This window comes from Nematolebias whitei, chromosome 8 (assembly GCF_014905685.2).
Source record: "Nematolebias whitei isolate Nwh7 chromosome 8, NemWhi1, whole genome shotgun sequence".
NCBI lineage: Eukaryota > Metazoa > Chordata > Actinopteri > Cyprinodontiformes > Rivulidae > Nematolebias > Nematolebias whitei.
The window spans coordinates 3,467,771-3,481,325 of NC_056505.1; the positions used below are offsets into that span (position 1 = coordinate 3,467,771).

The window sequence follows — 13,555 nt, forward strand, 5'->3', positions numbered from 1 at the left end:
CACCACCACCACCCTGTCACACACCACCACCCCACCCACCCCCCCAATGGATTGATGAAAGAAACAAATACACAAAAATGTTCCAAAATAAACATTATTCAATAAAAAGTATAAATGTTTTTGTTTGTTTGTTTAGGGATTGAGTCCAGGATGTTACGACACCTACAACGCCGACATCGACTGTCAGTGGATCGACATCACCGACGTCCCACCTGGAAAATACATCCTGAAGGTTGAAGACACAAACTGACTGTCTCTGTGTCCCCACGTCCATCTGTCCACCTGTCCATCTGTGACTTACATCAAGCTCTGTTCACTTCAACGTGTCACAGATTTAGTTTTTATTCTCACCAATATAAAAACAAAGTCATAATAATTGTTCCACCTTTCATGAAGCCCAAGGACATCCCAGTGTCTGCTGAGGGAAGCTGCTTCAGAAAATGGCGGCAGGCGCCAGTTGTGGGTCGTCAGAACTTTGTATCAACTGAAAGTCCAGTTTTCTGTCTCAGTCTTTGCGTTTCTTGTGTGCTGACTTGGTGGAACACAAACTTTATTTCTCATGTTAGCGCACACAGGAAGCTACTAACGTAAACACCCACTCACCTTCAAAATAAAAGCCCTGAAAGATCAAAGCAGAATTTGGGATTTTCCTTTCTTTAAATATGATTTCTGGTTTTCCACTGCCCTCTGGATGTGATCTGTAACTCTGACGGGGTTTTGTCTCGGCAGGTGACGGTGAACCCCCGGCAGCAGGTCCCAGAGTCCAACTTCAACAACAACGTGGCTCAGTGTCACGTGCAGTACACGGGCCACGCTGCGCACGTCTCTGGATGCTCGTTGACCGGGTAAAATATACATTTTTATTATTTGTCTTTAACTGCAGACCTGAAGTTTGTCCGAGGTGTCTGCAGCAGCAGGAGTCTCCTCAGGTGGAGGATGCTCCTCGGCTCATCCGAGAAAATAAAAGCTCACGAGCTCTGCAGCATCCTCAGGCTCTGATGGGATTATTTGTACTGCCCTGCAGAGATCAGCTGATTCGACCTGACTTTAAAGCCCAGGATTACTGTCATCATGTGAAATAAAACAAACCTTCACCTGCAGGAGAGTTTAGTCTAAAAACCTGAAACCACCAAAAGCAACAGTCAGATGTCAGAGTTGTCTCGTTGTCAGGAGCTTCACCTGCACCAACGTTTGGAGACGTGACGTTTGTTTCAGAAGATTCAGCAATTTGATTAAAAGCAAGCTGAGAAATAAATATTTACCTGAAGGAACAAAGGAGCGGATTAATTCCTGAGTTTTATTATTTAGTTTTACAATAAAAACATTTATAATTAATAAAAAATAGTTTTTTTTTATTTAATAGGAGCAGCCATTTTTGCATCTGTTTATATTTTATTTTTGCCTCTAAATCTGAGTTATTTCTGAACAATAACATTTTTTCTTCCTGTTGTGTGTTTTTGGTGTTTCTTGCAGCTACTGAGTCTGAAGATGAAGAAACAAGCGGAGCTTCACAGAAGATTTTTCTTGTGTGACCTAAACTCACCAAAGCGCCTCATTAATAAATCCAATTAAAGCACCTGGAGCAGGACATTTGGACTCATTACTGGACTCTGCTGCAGGACATCAGTCTGGTTCTTTACACGAGTACTGTATTTCTGTGGTAAAATATATATTTTACACCAGAGCTCCTACATTTGTCTCAGTCACTTGAGTTCATGTCCCTCTGATGGTAATTTGTGTTGGTGCCACCTGCTGGACATGAGTGTGAACTACAAGTCAATCTGTTTCTTTTTTTTATAGAAAAATGTTAGTAAGGAGATCAAGCTTTCTCTGGAAATATAAAACATTTAATTATTCATTAGTATTAATTTCTACTGTTTAATAATGAAGCAGAAATATGTTTTATAGCTTCACGCTCACAAAAACTAATTCCAAAAGTTCAGCTGGAAGTCGTTTGTTTCCTCCTTTTTATTGCTTTGCAGATTTATTTTATATAAATAAAAAATAAACTTTTGGGAGATTATTTTTAGTTCAAGTTAAATGAAAACATTTCAGGAAATACTGACTATAAATAACAAAAGCTTCAGCTTTCATTGAAGTGAATCTAAATCTAATATATTTTATTTAAAGGTCTTTCTCTTAAGTCTTTCGGTGCCGTCACTTCGTGTTCGGTCACTTTCATAAAGGATGAAACGTTGGTGCTGTAGCTTTATTAAAATTTATATTTTTGTTTCTTTCAGGGAGATTTTTTAGAGAAAACCTACACAAGTATTTTATTTCAAATCAGATCTAATCTTTATTGGTGCTGCAGAGCTGATTCTTTCATTTTTAGTGATTAAACAAAGTTTGTGAGACTTAAAAATGGTTTTAATATTAAAAAATATTAGGAAGATCAGCTGTAACTCAGAAACATAAATAAATGTTTTTTGTTTGTTTGTTGTTTGTTTGATTATATTGGAATAAAATCCAGTCAGTGAGCTCTCACTTCCTGTCGTCGTCCTGCTTCAACGCTTCAATAAAGTTTGTTTTAATCTGAGGAGAAACTTCTTATTTTTATTCCAGCTGTTCCTCTGCTCCAGCTGTTTTATGAATAAAAAGTGTTTTTCTGACGCCTACTGGAAGTGGCAGAGATAAATCGTTTTTTTAAATCAAAAATAAAATTAAAAGAAAAATAACATTAGTCAAACAAAGTTTCCCTGGAAATAAAAAAACGTGAAACATTCAATGATGTCATATCCTTCTGTTTTAAATACAATAACTAAATGTTTTCCTAATCTTCCCTAATGTTGTTTATTATTATTATTATATTATTTAAAGTTTAAATATTCAGTTTGTTTGTCTTTTGGCCACAGATCGGCCTCATCTTTGAGTTCTGTTATTAAAATTCACATTTATACAAATAAAAGCAGAGGAGAATGTGTTTTATTTGGTCTCATGTCCTGTCTCATGAGTCTATAACATCTTCTGAGTTTTATTTATTGATTGAAGTAACTATTCCATGAGAGGACCACAGAACTTGACTTTTATTTCAGGAAAGAAAAAAAAAGTAGCTTCTGATGGGACGAACTGCGAGTCCGGTTCTGGATCTGAACCCCGTCGTCATGTTCTTGTGCACAGTAGAACCTCGAGCGAACCTGTGGATACACCTGACCCGTGACTCTGTGATTACCTGAAGTTCAGGTCCAGATGAAGAACAGAAGAAGAGCTCGGTACAGATGTTCTGGTTCCATGTCAGGTGTTTGACTCTTAACGGGTCAGGTTCCTCCCTGTTCTCTCCTGGTTAAAGTTTAACTTCTGCAGTCCAAGTGGGACGTTAGTTCATAAATTAAGACTAAAAATGAGTTTAAAACTGTTTTAATTACTTATATCGTTTTAATTGTGACTCACTAAAGCTCCACAAGGATCCTATAAAATATCTTAACGAACAAAACATTTCATTATTTTCATTCTCCGGTCCAAACGGGACAATTAGCTGTTTTTGAGCAAAGTATCTGAGTTAATTAATTAAATGATGCCTGTTCATTTGCTCTGTGCGGTCAGAATAAGAAGAAACGTAGAGTTTTGTTGGTTCTTCTGGAGGTTTTATTCCAAGGATAACGGATCCTGAGCGTCTCCAAAGATCGTTTATTAATAAGATGTATCACCTCTGATCGGAGAAAAATATGAAAAGCCACTGGCGGCCAGTGACCGACTGTAAGTGCGCGTGGCGACAATCATTTTTACCTGGAATAAATGACGCAGAAGAACAAACATGTCTTTATTTTTGCTGATTTTTCTCTTCTATCTAAGGACTACAACAGAATGAAGTGTGATATTTGTGTCAGAGTGAGACCTCCTCCATATGCGCTCCTTCTGTGTTAAAGTCTTTGTGCTCCTCAGGAGGCGACAGAAGGAGAAAAAACAGCTGGATCCAAGAATCTGCTCCAGGTTCTGGAACCGAACCGTTCCTCTGGGTTCTGCTGGACTTCCTCACGGTACAGTATGACAAAACTGAACCCAGGAGCTAAAAACTCCTTGTTTTTACCCGAGTCTCCTGCGTTGGACCTGATTTTTCAGCAAGGTTAGCCTGTTAGCATCACTGTTAGCATCTGATGCTGATTAGCCTGTTAGCATCACCGTTAGCATCTGATGCTGATTAGCCTGTTAGCATCACTGTTAGCATCTGATGCTGATTAGCCTGTTAGCATCACTGTTAGCATCTGATGCTGATTAGCCTGCTAGCATCACTGTTAGCATCTGATGCTGATTAGCCTGTTAGCATCACTGTTAGCATCTGATGCTGATTAGCCTGTTAGCATCACTGTTAGCATCTGATGCTGATTAGCCTGCTAAACTCAGCTAATTAGCCTCCGGGGTTCAGGGGATTAAATGAAGGGATTAAACCAGAAACCAGCAGAGAAAGGACAGCAAGAAGCTTGCACTTTAATCCTCATCTGTAAAACAGACCCTCTGAAAATGTTTATTATAAATCAGAACTCTTGTTGTTTTTTTATTTATACAAAAATAAAGTTAAAAAAAATCACCTAACTGCTGCGTTCAGGTGTCATGATGCTAAATCTAGTAGCAGGAGGAAATTTTTTACTTTGTTTTTTATGTTAATTCTTTAAGTAGTCACAAAAAATATATTTATTTTTAATCTTACAACAACAACAAAAACAAACTAAATGTTGCATTTAGGTGTAATTTAATTTTAAATTAATCAGCCTGAAGGAAATAATCCGATTCTTTATAGAAAATAAAAGTGAGGATTTTATACAGTTTGCTTTTAAACCATTTACTAAAATCAGCCAGTAGATTTTTTTTTCATTTTTTACTTTCTTTTAAAGCTATTTGTTCCCTTTTTAGTCATTATATTTTAAATTATTGAAATAAAAACAGAAACCTTGTTTAACACTCGGATACTTGTTCTGTTTTACTGCTCATCTTTGGAGCTGAATCTATAAATATTCTCGTTTATTTTTCTGATCAATTATTAGTTTAAAGCAGCTATTTGTTCGTGAACTCTTTTTATATTTTGTTTGGCTTAAGAGGAGAACCTCTAAAGTTATGTAGGGTTTGACAAAAGTCTGAGTATTTGTTTAAAATAGATGAATAATTAAAAGCTGCACATATCTATAAATGCTTTTGTCATTTTAGTGTTTTGTTTGCTTATTTGAAGGCTCTGTAATCAAGTAGAAATCGTTCTTTGAAAGTAAACTCAGATTTTTAAAGTTAATTTCTTTGTATAGAAATGTTCCTGTTTGTTGTTTTTGTGTGTTTTTATACAGACTTGTCATTAAACAACATTTAAATCTGTAAAGTCCTTTTGGAGCTGGTCTGATTAGTGATTATTCTGGTTCCTGTCTGCGTGAGAAGCTCCGGCCTCATCAGCTGATCACATAAACACCAGCAGATGTTTTCACTTTTCCTTTAGACGGTTTTAGAGTTTCGGGCCTGGACCGTTGTTATCAGGGACCGGATCGTTTCTCGAAGCTGCACTTAGAAGATTTTTTTAGTTTTGTGGTCACTCCTACTCAGAAAGCAGCAGCTTGACGTTTTCATGGCAGTTTGCTGCTTTCTGAACATCCTGTGGCTTTCAGTGGTTTATTTTAAGACATATAAAAAACTTTAAGTACTTTTAACGTACACTATGTGTCTAAAAAACAAAAAAACTTTTTTACATTTCAGACAGAACCAGATGACAGTTCAAGTTGTTTCTCCAGTTTTAAACCCTTCATTTAAGGTTTTAGGGACATTCTTGTTGCGCCGGCGTCTTTGTTTTAAACTGGTTTTTGTTTTTAGTTGACCTTTGACCCTGCGGAGGGCGAGGAGCATCAGAAAGTCCTTCTAGTGTTTCTTAAATAAAGATGAGCAGAAATAAATAGCTGTTCATCCTGCAGTGTTCAGAAGACGAGAGAAATGAGAGCGTCGCTACAACTTTAACTGTTTCCTGTTTTTATTTTTCTGTTTGTGCAAAAGTCAAAACGTTCAACTCACTCAGGACTTTCCATTAAAATAACTTTTATACTCTTATCTTTTTTCCTTCTCAAACAATTAGCTTGTAGCTAGCTTTTTGTTACTTTTAGCTTCTAACTAGTATTATGCTTCTTAAACTTTAAGTGGATCAAATCTGCTTATTTGTGGACATTACCTCATCAACTTCAACTAGGCCTGTCACGATAAACAATAAATCAATTAATCAATTAATCACGATACATTAAAATTATCGACCTCGTTTTCATTTATGGACTTTATCGTTTCTTCGTGTCTCTTTCTACTGAAGACACTGGACGACAAAAGGATCAACTCCGGTTCTTCACTGACCCCTCCCTTTCTCTTTAAAATCAGTTTTAATCAAACAAAATCACGTTTTTTGGATTGTTAAAGCAGCTAAGCTACGAGCTAAGCTACGAGCTAAGCTAACGCATCGACCTTTGGGGGGGTGGGGGGGAACCTCCGTCTTGTCCAAGCTCCAAAATTCACGATTGAAACCCGTGCCTTTGTGTAAAAAGTTGTTTTTCTCTGCAAAAAGAAGCTGAGAACTTGTTTACTGATTTTTATTAAAAGCTTTGTGTGACAAACGCTAAAGAGCTCAAACCACACTGAGCGTCCGCCATTTTGAGAACTGAAGAGAGACAGCCCATGTCACATCAAGGGGCCTCCCTCCCATTGTTCTTAAAGACACGCTGCTCGCTCCCTCACTATCCATCCTTCAGTTCAAACTGTCTTATACTGCCATCCGGTGGTCAAAAAAAAGGTACTACACTCAAAACAAATTGAACCAATATTTCTTGTAAAATTTTACAATAATTGCGAATTATTGTAAAATTTTAAACAATATTATCGTTTATTGCAATAATTTCTGAGACAATTAATCGCCCAGTGAAATGTGTTATGGTGACAGGCCCATCTTCAAGTGAGGTACAATCCGACCAGTCAGTCAGTACCTTAAAGATCCAGGTACGAAGTGAGCAAAACTGCAAAGGTACGAGCCGACCCGGAGTCCAGTAAAGTTTATTTTAATGTTTATGTTTCCAGGTCAGTTTTGGCGTCAGCCGTCTTTCACCTCATAGAGTAGCTGTGGTAACTACCATGTTTCTGAGTAATCAGATTACTGATGTCTGTAAACACCGCCAGTTTGACGCCAACAAACCGACCAATCAGGACGCAGAAAGAGTCTGTTCGCTGTTGGAGGAGGTTTTAGTTTGAGCCTCCCGAGCCGCTCAGTTTAAAACTGGTGTCGGTTCAGGCTCAGTGTTCACACACGCTGCGCCCACATTAATCCAGATTAATCCAGATTATCCTGTTGTTTGCTGCCTTTGATCACAACAGCTGGACTCTTTGGGCTGCTGACAGTTAGTGATTTAGAGAGATTTATAATCTGCACAGAAGACGATTTAATTTACTTCAACCGTTTTAGTTTTTCATTCTTTGTTGGGAGGCGAGAGAACGAACTTCATCTTCAGGTAGCTGTGACTTATTTCCACATTATTCCTGGTGAATGTGTTCGCCGTTTCACTCAGGAAAACTGCTTCAACGGGTTTTTAGCAGGACTGGTGGGTTTCCTGCAGACACTTCCTGCTGATTGTAGCCGGCCCACTGTTTTGTCTGGAGTCCTGGGACGGAGATTTCTGTGAGCGTTTCTTCAATGTGTGTTTTTGTGCAGCTGGTTGTTCGGCTGATGATGTGGTGTGAAGATGGAGGCTCCTGAATACCTGGACCTGGATGAGATCGACTTCTCTGATGATCCAGTGGTCAGTATGACACAGAGATGAACTTGTCTTCAGAGCGCAGCTGTTCGAGCTGTGAACTGCTTTAGTTCGTTCGGGTGATGATTTGTTATTCGGCTGCTTTTGTAACGGTCGTATCGGCTGATGTAAGTGTAGTCACGGGTCACCGTGGGTTCAGCATCATGTCTGTCAGTGTGTTCTCAGAGCAGGTTACATGTTTACTCTTTGTCCTCCAGTATTCTGTGTCGTGTCTGAAGAACGTCCCAGATCTGTCCAGAAGGAGCGATGGTCCGGCAGAGGAGAGACCAGGTAACCCCAGTTAGACTTCATATACAGAACCGAGCCCTGGTCCTGATCCAGTCCTGATCCAGTCCTGAACCAGTCCCATCTTTACTGTTTTCCCTTCATTGATCGGATGTTCCTGTAACCCTTTAAAGTGATTCTGGATCAGCAGTTCTCCAGACTCCCTGAAGATTTCAGAGTTTTGCTCTCGGTTTCAGTTCTTGTTCCTGAACCGGTGCAGAGGACTGTTTTGACCTTTGACCTCTGACCTCATTCAGACAACAACAGAAAAATCTGCTAATCTCAGGATTTCAGCTCCAACAATAGGATTCTCACAGAGCTGAAAATTAGATGATCAGCTAAAGGATGAAGCAGCTCTCAGGTCCTGGTTCGGGTCTTTATTGGATCTGTTCCTGGTTCTGAAAGACTTTCAGGTTCGGTTCGTCTGCTGGAGAAGAGTTTGGAGGTCCAAAACTTCTTAGTTTGTCTGCATTTTTTTAGAAACCTGTTAATTTTTTTTCAGTAAAACTAAATTGAGAGAAAAATCAGCAAAAGTCCAAAGAAAAGTTCTGAAGGAGGTTCAGAAAGAAGAACTGCTGATCCAGAACCAAAGTCTGGACCATTGGATGGAAAACGGCGACAAGGACCGGATCAAGACTTTTGCACAGAACCTTACCCTCGTCTTGTCCTCCTGCAGCTCCGGCCATCAACTGGAGTCGGGGCGTGTCCTCCCACGGCGGCGGAGGAATCAAACCCACGGGCCTCGCTGACGTGCACAGTAAGTTCCGTCCGGTGAAGCGGGTCTCTCCTCTCAAACACCAACCTGAGACCCCAGACTCGGACCCGGACGGGAAAGTCCAGAACCAGGGGCAGGTTCTGGGGGAGCAGAGTGAGGTTGGTAAGATCGAGCCCGGTTCTGACAAGCAGATCCACGCCTCCTCGGCCGCCGCCGGGTCCGGAGGGAAGGCGAACGGCGGCGGGAACAACCCGCAGGTTCTGTTCGGAGAACTGGAACACTATGACCTGGACATGGACGAGATCCTGGACGTGCCTTATATCAAGTCCAGTCAGCAGATGTCCACGCTGCCTCGGGTCCCCCACGACAAGCGCCCGGTGCTGGGGGGTTCTGTGGGGGGAGGAACCCTGGAGCGGACCCGGGCCGGGGGACTGAAGAACTCGGCTCTAGTCCATACGGAGCCTCTGAGCCTGGGCAGCGGCGCCGCGCAGCCTCCGGTGAGTCCAGCACTTTCTAAAGACGGGTCGGCCGTGTCCTCGGTCACTTCTTCACTTTTATTTAGTTTGATTTGGTCTGAGAGGTTCTGATGGCCCAAAGAGGCGACTTGTGACCCGGTTCTGCTTGACAACAATAAACGGATGTTTTAAAGATAATTATCAAACTGTTGGCTCAACAACGTTTTTAAAAAAAGAACGATTGAATCGTTGCTGATCTCTGACCTGACCGTGGTTCTGGTGGGCCCTGCAGTTCTGTGTTCTGTCCCCGGTGAAGTGGTCCGACCTGAGGAAGTCCAAGTCCGTGGATCCAGACCTCCATCACCTGCACCGCTCCCCAGGTGGAGGTGGTTTCCAGCCGGAGCTGATCTCCTCAGGCCTCCTCAGCTGCTCCTCGTCCCTCTCGTCTTTCACTGATGCAGGTTCGGTCCGAAAAGTTCTTCTTCTGCTCTCCTGAAGTTCTGACGACGCGCGGTAAGATCCCACTCTCCTTTCAGACAAGCTGCTGTCGGCTCGAGTCTTCCCGGATTCCCAGAACCAGAGACCGGGCGGGGAGCCTCCTGGGCTGATGTTCCCCCTGCCGGGGTGCGGCGCCAGCCGGCCGGACGGCTCCAAACCCTGCTGGACTCCTGCAGCAGGAGGCTCCAGGGGGTTTGGAGGAGTAGGTGGGGAGGTGGATGAGGAGACCAAGAAGAACCAGAACATCATCAACATTGTGAGAGAAGGGCAGATCTCCCTGCTGGTGAGCTTCTATTCAGCTGACTTCCTGTTTGCTCTGTAAAATCACCTCCTGCTCCTCTGCTGGACTTTCCTCCTCTGACTCCTTCAAGCAGATGGATCTGTCTGATCCATCAGCCTCTTTATTTTCTGTGCATTTATGCAGTCCAACTCCTCCTGCAGTTTATTTATTTTTCTATTTTAGCTGTTCATAAATCAAAACGTTCGGCTCATTCAGGATTTGGCTGCTGTGACTTTTTTATACTTTAAAAAATATTTAACTTTATTTAAAATGTAGTTCTCCATAAAAATACAATAAGATCTCTTCAGTTCCTTCAGAAACGTTCTCTTTGAAATTACTTCAGCTGCTGGCTCTGCTTTTGTCTTCTTAAGCTCCTTTTAGCCTTTAGCTACCTCTTTGCAGCCTTTAGCTAGTGTTTTTTATTTTATTTGTTAGGTTGAACTTTGAGCTCGTTCAACAAATGTCAGAAGTCCTTCAGCGCTCTTTTAGCAGAAAATGCAGTTTCTTCTGTTTTATTTATTATTTATATTTTTGTTTATTTTGATGCGTTTACAAACAAACCTCCTCCTCCTGCAGCCTCACCTGGCGGCCGACAACCTGGAGCTGATCAGAGACGAGGACGGGAACAACCTGCTGCACGTGGCCTCCTCCCAGGGTCACGCCGACTGCCTGCAGCACCTCACCTCTCTGATGGGGGAGGACGGCCTCAACGAGCGCAACAACCAGCAGCTCACCCCCGCTGGTCTGGGGGTGAAGGTGTGTGTGTGTGTGTGTTCATCTCCCGTACGTCCACGTGTAACTAACCTGACGTGTGAGTGCCTGTTTGTCTCATCCTGGGGTGGACTGGCAACTCATCCAGGGTTTAGCTCCGCCCCTCACCCACTGACCGCCGCAGGAAATGAATTTTACGTGTTGCTAACCAGATTTACGAAGTTCTGTCACTGAAAAAAGAACTCCTAGTTGAACTAGTGATGATTCAAATGTTTCTCTCATCAGTACAGCTGCTGGGTTTAAAATGGCCGACATCTGTAGGCTAACATGCTAACTTTTGATTGGGCAGTGAGGTCGGAGTGTGATAAGACTCTTGATAAAATGAGCTAAGCATTAACATCAGCTCTGTTGGCGGCAGCCGGCGCCTCAGAACGAGTCCAAACAATCAGAGCTGAGGAAAGTTGGGCTTTGATTGACCTCCAGACAGGAAGTGTGCTATCTGGGTCCCAGCTGGACGGCTGCGTCCTGATTGGATCTTAAAACAGGACGTCTGTTTTTCACTCGGATCAACAGAACGACAGGTTTACAGCCACGCTGCACGAGAAGACGTCCAGACGCTTTAATGGAGAAAATAAATAAAGCTCCAGACGGAGGACTTGGTTCAAATGACGGTTCCTTCTTCAGGACGAGTGTCCGTCACTGACGCGTCCGGGTGTGTGTCTTTGTGACAGAACGGACATCTGGAGTGTGTTCGCTGGATGGTGAGCGAGACGGAGGCCATCGCTGAGCTGAGCTGCAGCCGAGAACATCCCAGTCTGATCCACTACGCAGCTCGTTACGGACAGGTAACGCCAGGCTCACCTGAACTGATCCGAGTTCAGTTCTGTTGGGTTTATGTCCAGATAGGATCTGTTCTCTTTATTTAAAGCTTCTCTTTAAAGTTCCCACCAGAAAATGGAAACAGCTGGCTTGAATTCATATTTGCTGAGGCAGCTGGTTGTTTTCCTGCTCGGTTTTTAAAAATCAAACCTCCTCCACATTAGATTTCATATTTACCTTTATTTAAAATTAAACATGGAAATACATAAAGATTGTTTTTAATTAATTCACAAACACTGTTCTCTTAGAAATAGGCTGTAGCTAACAGTCTCTTTTAGTCTTCTCATGCTGCTTTAAGCTTTTAGCTAGCCTTTTGCTGCTTTTAGGTAGTGCTTTGTAGCTTTTAGCTAGTGGTTAGCGTCTCGTAGCTAGCGTTATCTAGCTTTTATCTTGTCTATGACTGCTTTTAGCTCCTTTTTAGCTAGCATTTTTGCAGCTTTTAGCCAGCTTATTCTGTTTTAGCTAGTATTTTGCTGTTTTTAGCCAGCTTATTCTGTTTTAGCTAGTATTTTGCTGCCTTTAGAATGTTTTGCTGCTTTTAGCTACCATATTGCTGCTTTTAGCTAGCTTTTTTTTCTGGTTTTAGCTAAATTTTGCTGCTTTTAGCTAGTCTTGCTGGGTTTAGCTAGTATTTTGCTACTTGTAACTAGGTTTTAGCTGCTTTTAGCTAGCTTTTGCTGCTTTTAGTTAGCCTATTGTTGCTTTTAGCTAGGTTTTAGCTGCTTTTAGGTAGCTTTTTGCTGATTTTTATCTCGCTTTTTGCTACCTTAAGCAAGTGTTTAGCTGTTTTGAGCTAGCTGTTGCTGCTTTTAGCTAGTCTATATTTGCTATTAGCTAGGTTTTAGCTGCTTTTAGCTAGCCTATTTCTGCTTTAATCTATCATTTTTTCATTGTTGCTTTTAGCTAGTGTTTTGCGATTATTTTATTTTAATGAATTACTCATTTTTGGCCTGATGACCTGAACCACATGAGTTAACATAACTAATAGATAACTTTGACTCTACTAACTTTTAAAAGTAAAAGTAGCAAAACTATAAAATTCACTAAACTGTAGCTGAGAGCTAAAATTATGAAAATGTGAGCCAAAAATAATTAAACAGCAGCTAAAATGATCAAATGGTTGTTAAATCCTAAAAGTAGCATAAAAGTCAAACTGGAGACTGAATTATTCTTACAGGCGTCTTTTTGAACTTAAACTGTGCTCTAAAGTTAAATATTGCTTCTTTTAGGATATTTATCTGTAACTTTTGTTGTTTTAATTCATAAAGAACTTTTAAATGTTTTAAGACTGTTTGATTTGATTTAAGTGAGTTTGTTGTTTTCTGGCTCTTTTCTAAAGAATAAGAGAGTTTTGTTTTTTATGCATGTTTCTCTGTACAGTGTAGTCCAACATCACAATGACAAACTTTAAAGATGTTTCTACGCACATTAATTAATTAATTAATTAATTAATTACTGTGCATGTGCGTGTGCAGGAGAAAGTGCTGCTGTGGCTGCTGCAGTTCATGCAGGAACAGGGCATCTCGTTGGACGAGGTGGAGCAGAATGGAAACACGGCGGTTCATGTAGCCGCTCAGTACGGACACCTCACCTGCATACAGGTAAACTGCTGCCGCCGCACACAAACACACAGAGAGCACGACTCTGACCTGGGTGTGTGTCCAGACTCTGGTGGAGTACGGGTCCAATGTGACGGTCCAGAACCAGCAGGGGGAGCGGGCGTCCCAGAGTGCCGAGCGGCAGGGCCACACCACGTGCACGCGCTACCTGGTGGTTGTAGAAACGTGCATGTCTCTGGCCTCGCAGGTCGTTAAACTCACCAAACAGCTCAACGAGTGAGTTCCTCTGTCTGACTGAAGCTCTGAGCTCACAGCTGGTTCTGGTTCTGACCCAGTCCCAAACCCGTCTGTTCTGCAGGCAGGCAGCAGACAGGACGACCCTGCAGAGGCAGCTGCAGAGACTGATGGACCCCAACAAGACGGAGGGGACGCCGTCCAGGTCGCCC

General features: G+C 41.9%; 2 protein-coding genes across 2 annotated transcripts in view; both read left to right on the plus strand.

Moving 5' to 3' along the window:
- Positions 1–849, plus strand: part of LOC119412992 (protein-lysine 6-oxidase) — a 13,237-nt gene extending 12,388 nt beyond the window's left edge. The window contains exons 2-3 of the mRNA XM_037680004.1: positions 137–232; positions 730–849. Of these exons, the coding sequence (XP_037535932.1) occupies positions 137–232; positions 730–849 (216 nt within the window). The remainder of the gene's footprint in view (positions 1–136; positions 233–729) is intronic.
- A 6,827-nt stretch (positions 850–7,676) lies between these two features.
- LOC119413119 (synuclein, alpha interacting protein) overlaps positions 7,677–13,555 on the plus strand; it is an 8,268-nt gene continuing 2,389 nt past the window's right edge. The window contains exons 1-10 of the mRNA XM_037680135.1: positions 7,677–7,733; positions 7,946–8,018; positions 8,689–9,224; positions 9,475–9,643; positions 9,719–9,963; positions 10,537–10,716; positions 11,403–11,516; positions 13,026–13,151; positions 13,216–13,385; positions 13,468–13,553. Of these exons, the coding sequence (XP_037536063.1) occupies positions 7,677–7,733; positions 7,946–8,018; positions 8,689–9,224; positions 9,475–9,643; positions 9,719–9,963; positions 10,537–10,716; positions 11,403–11,516; positions 13,026–13,151; positions 13,216–13,385; positions 13,468–13,553 (1,756 nt within the window). The remainder of the gene's footprint in view (positions 7,734–7,945; positions 8,019–8,688; positions 9,225–9,474; positions 9,644–9,718; positions 9,964–10,536; positions 10,717–11,402; positions 11,517–13,025; positions 13,152–13,215; positions 13,386–13,467; positions 13,554–13,555) is intronic.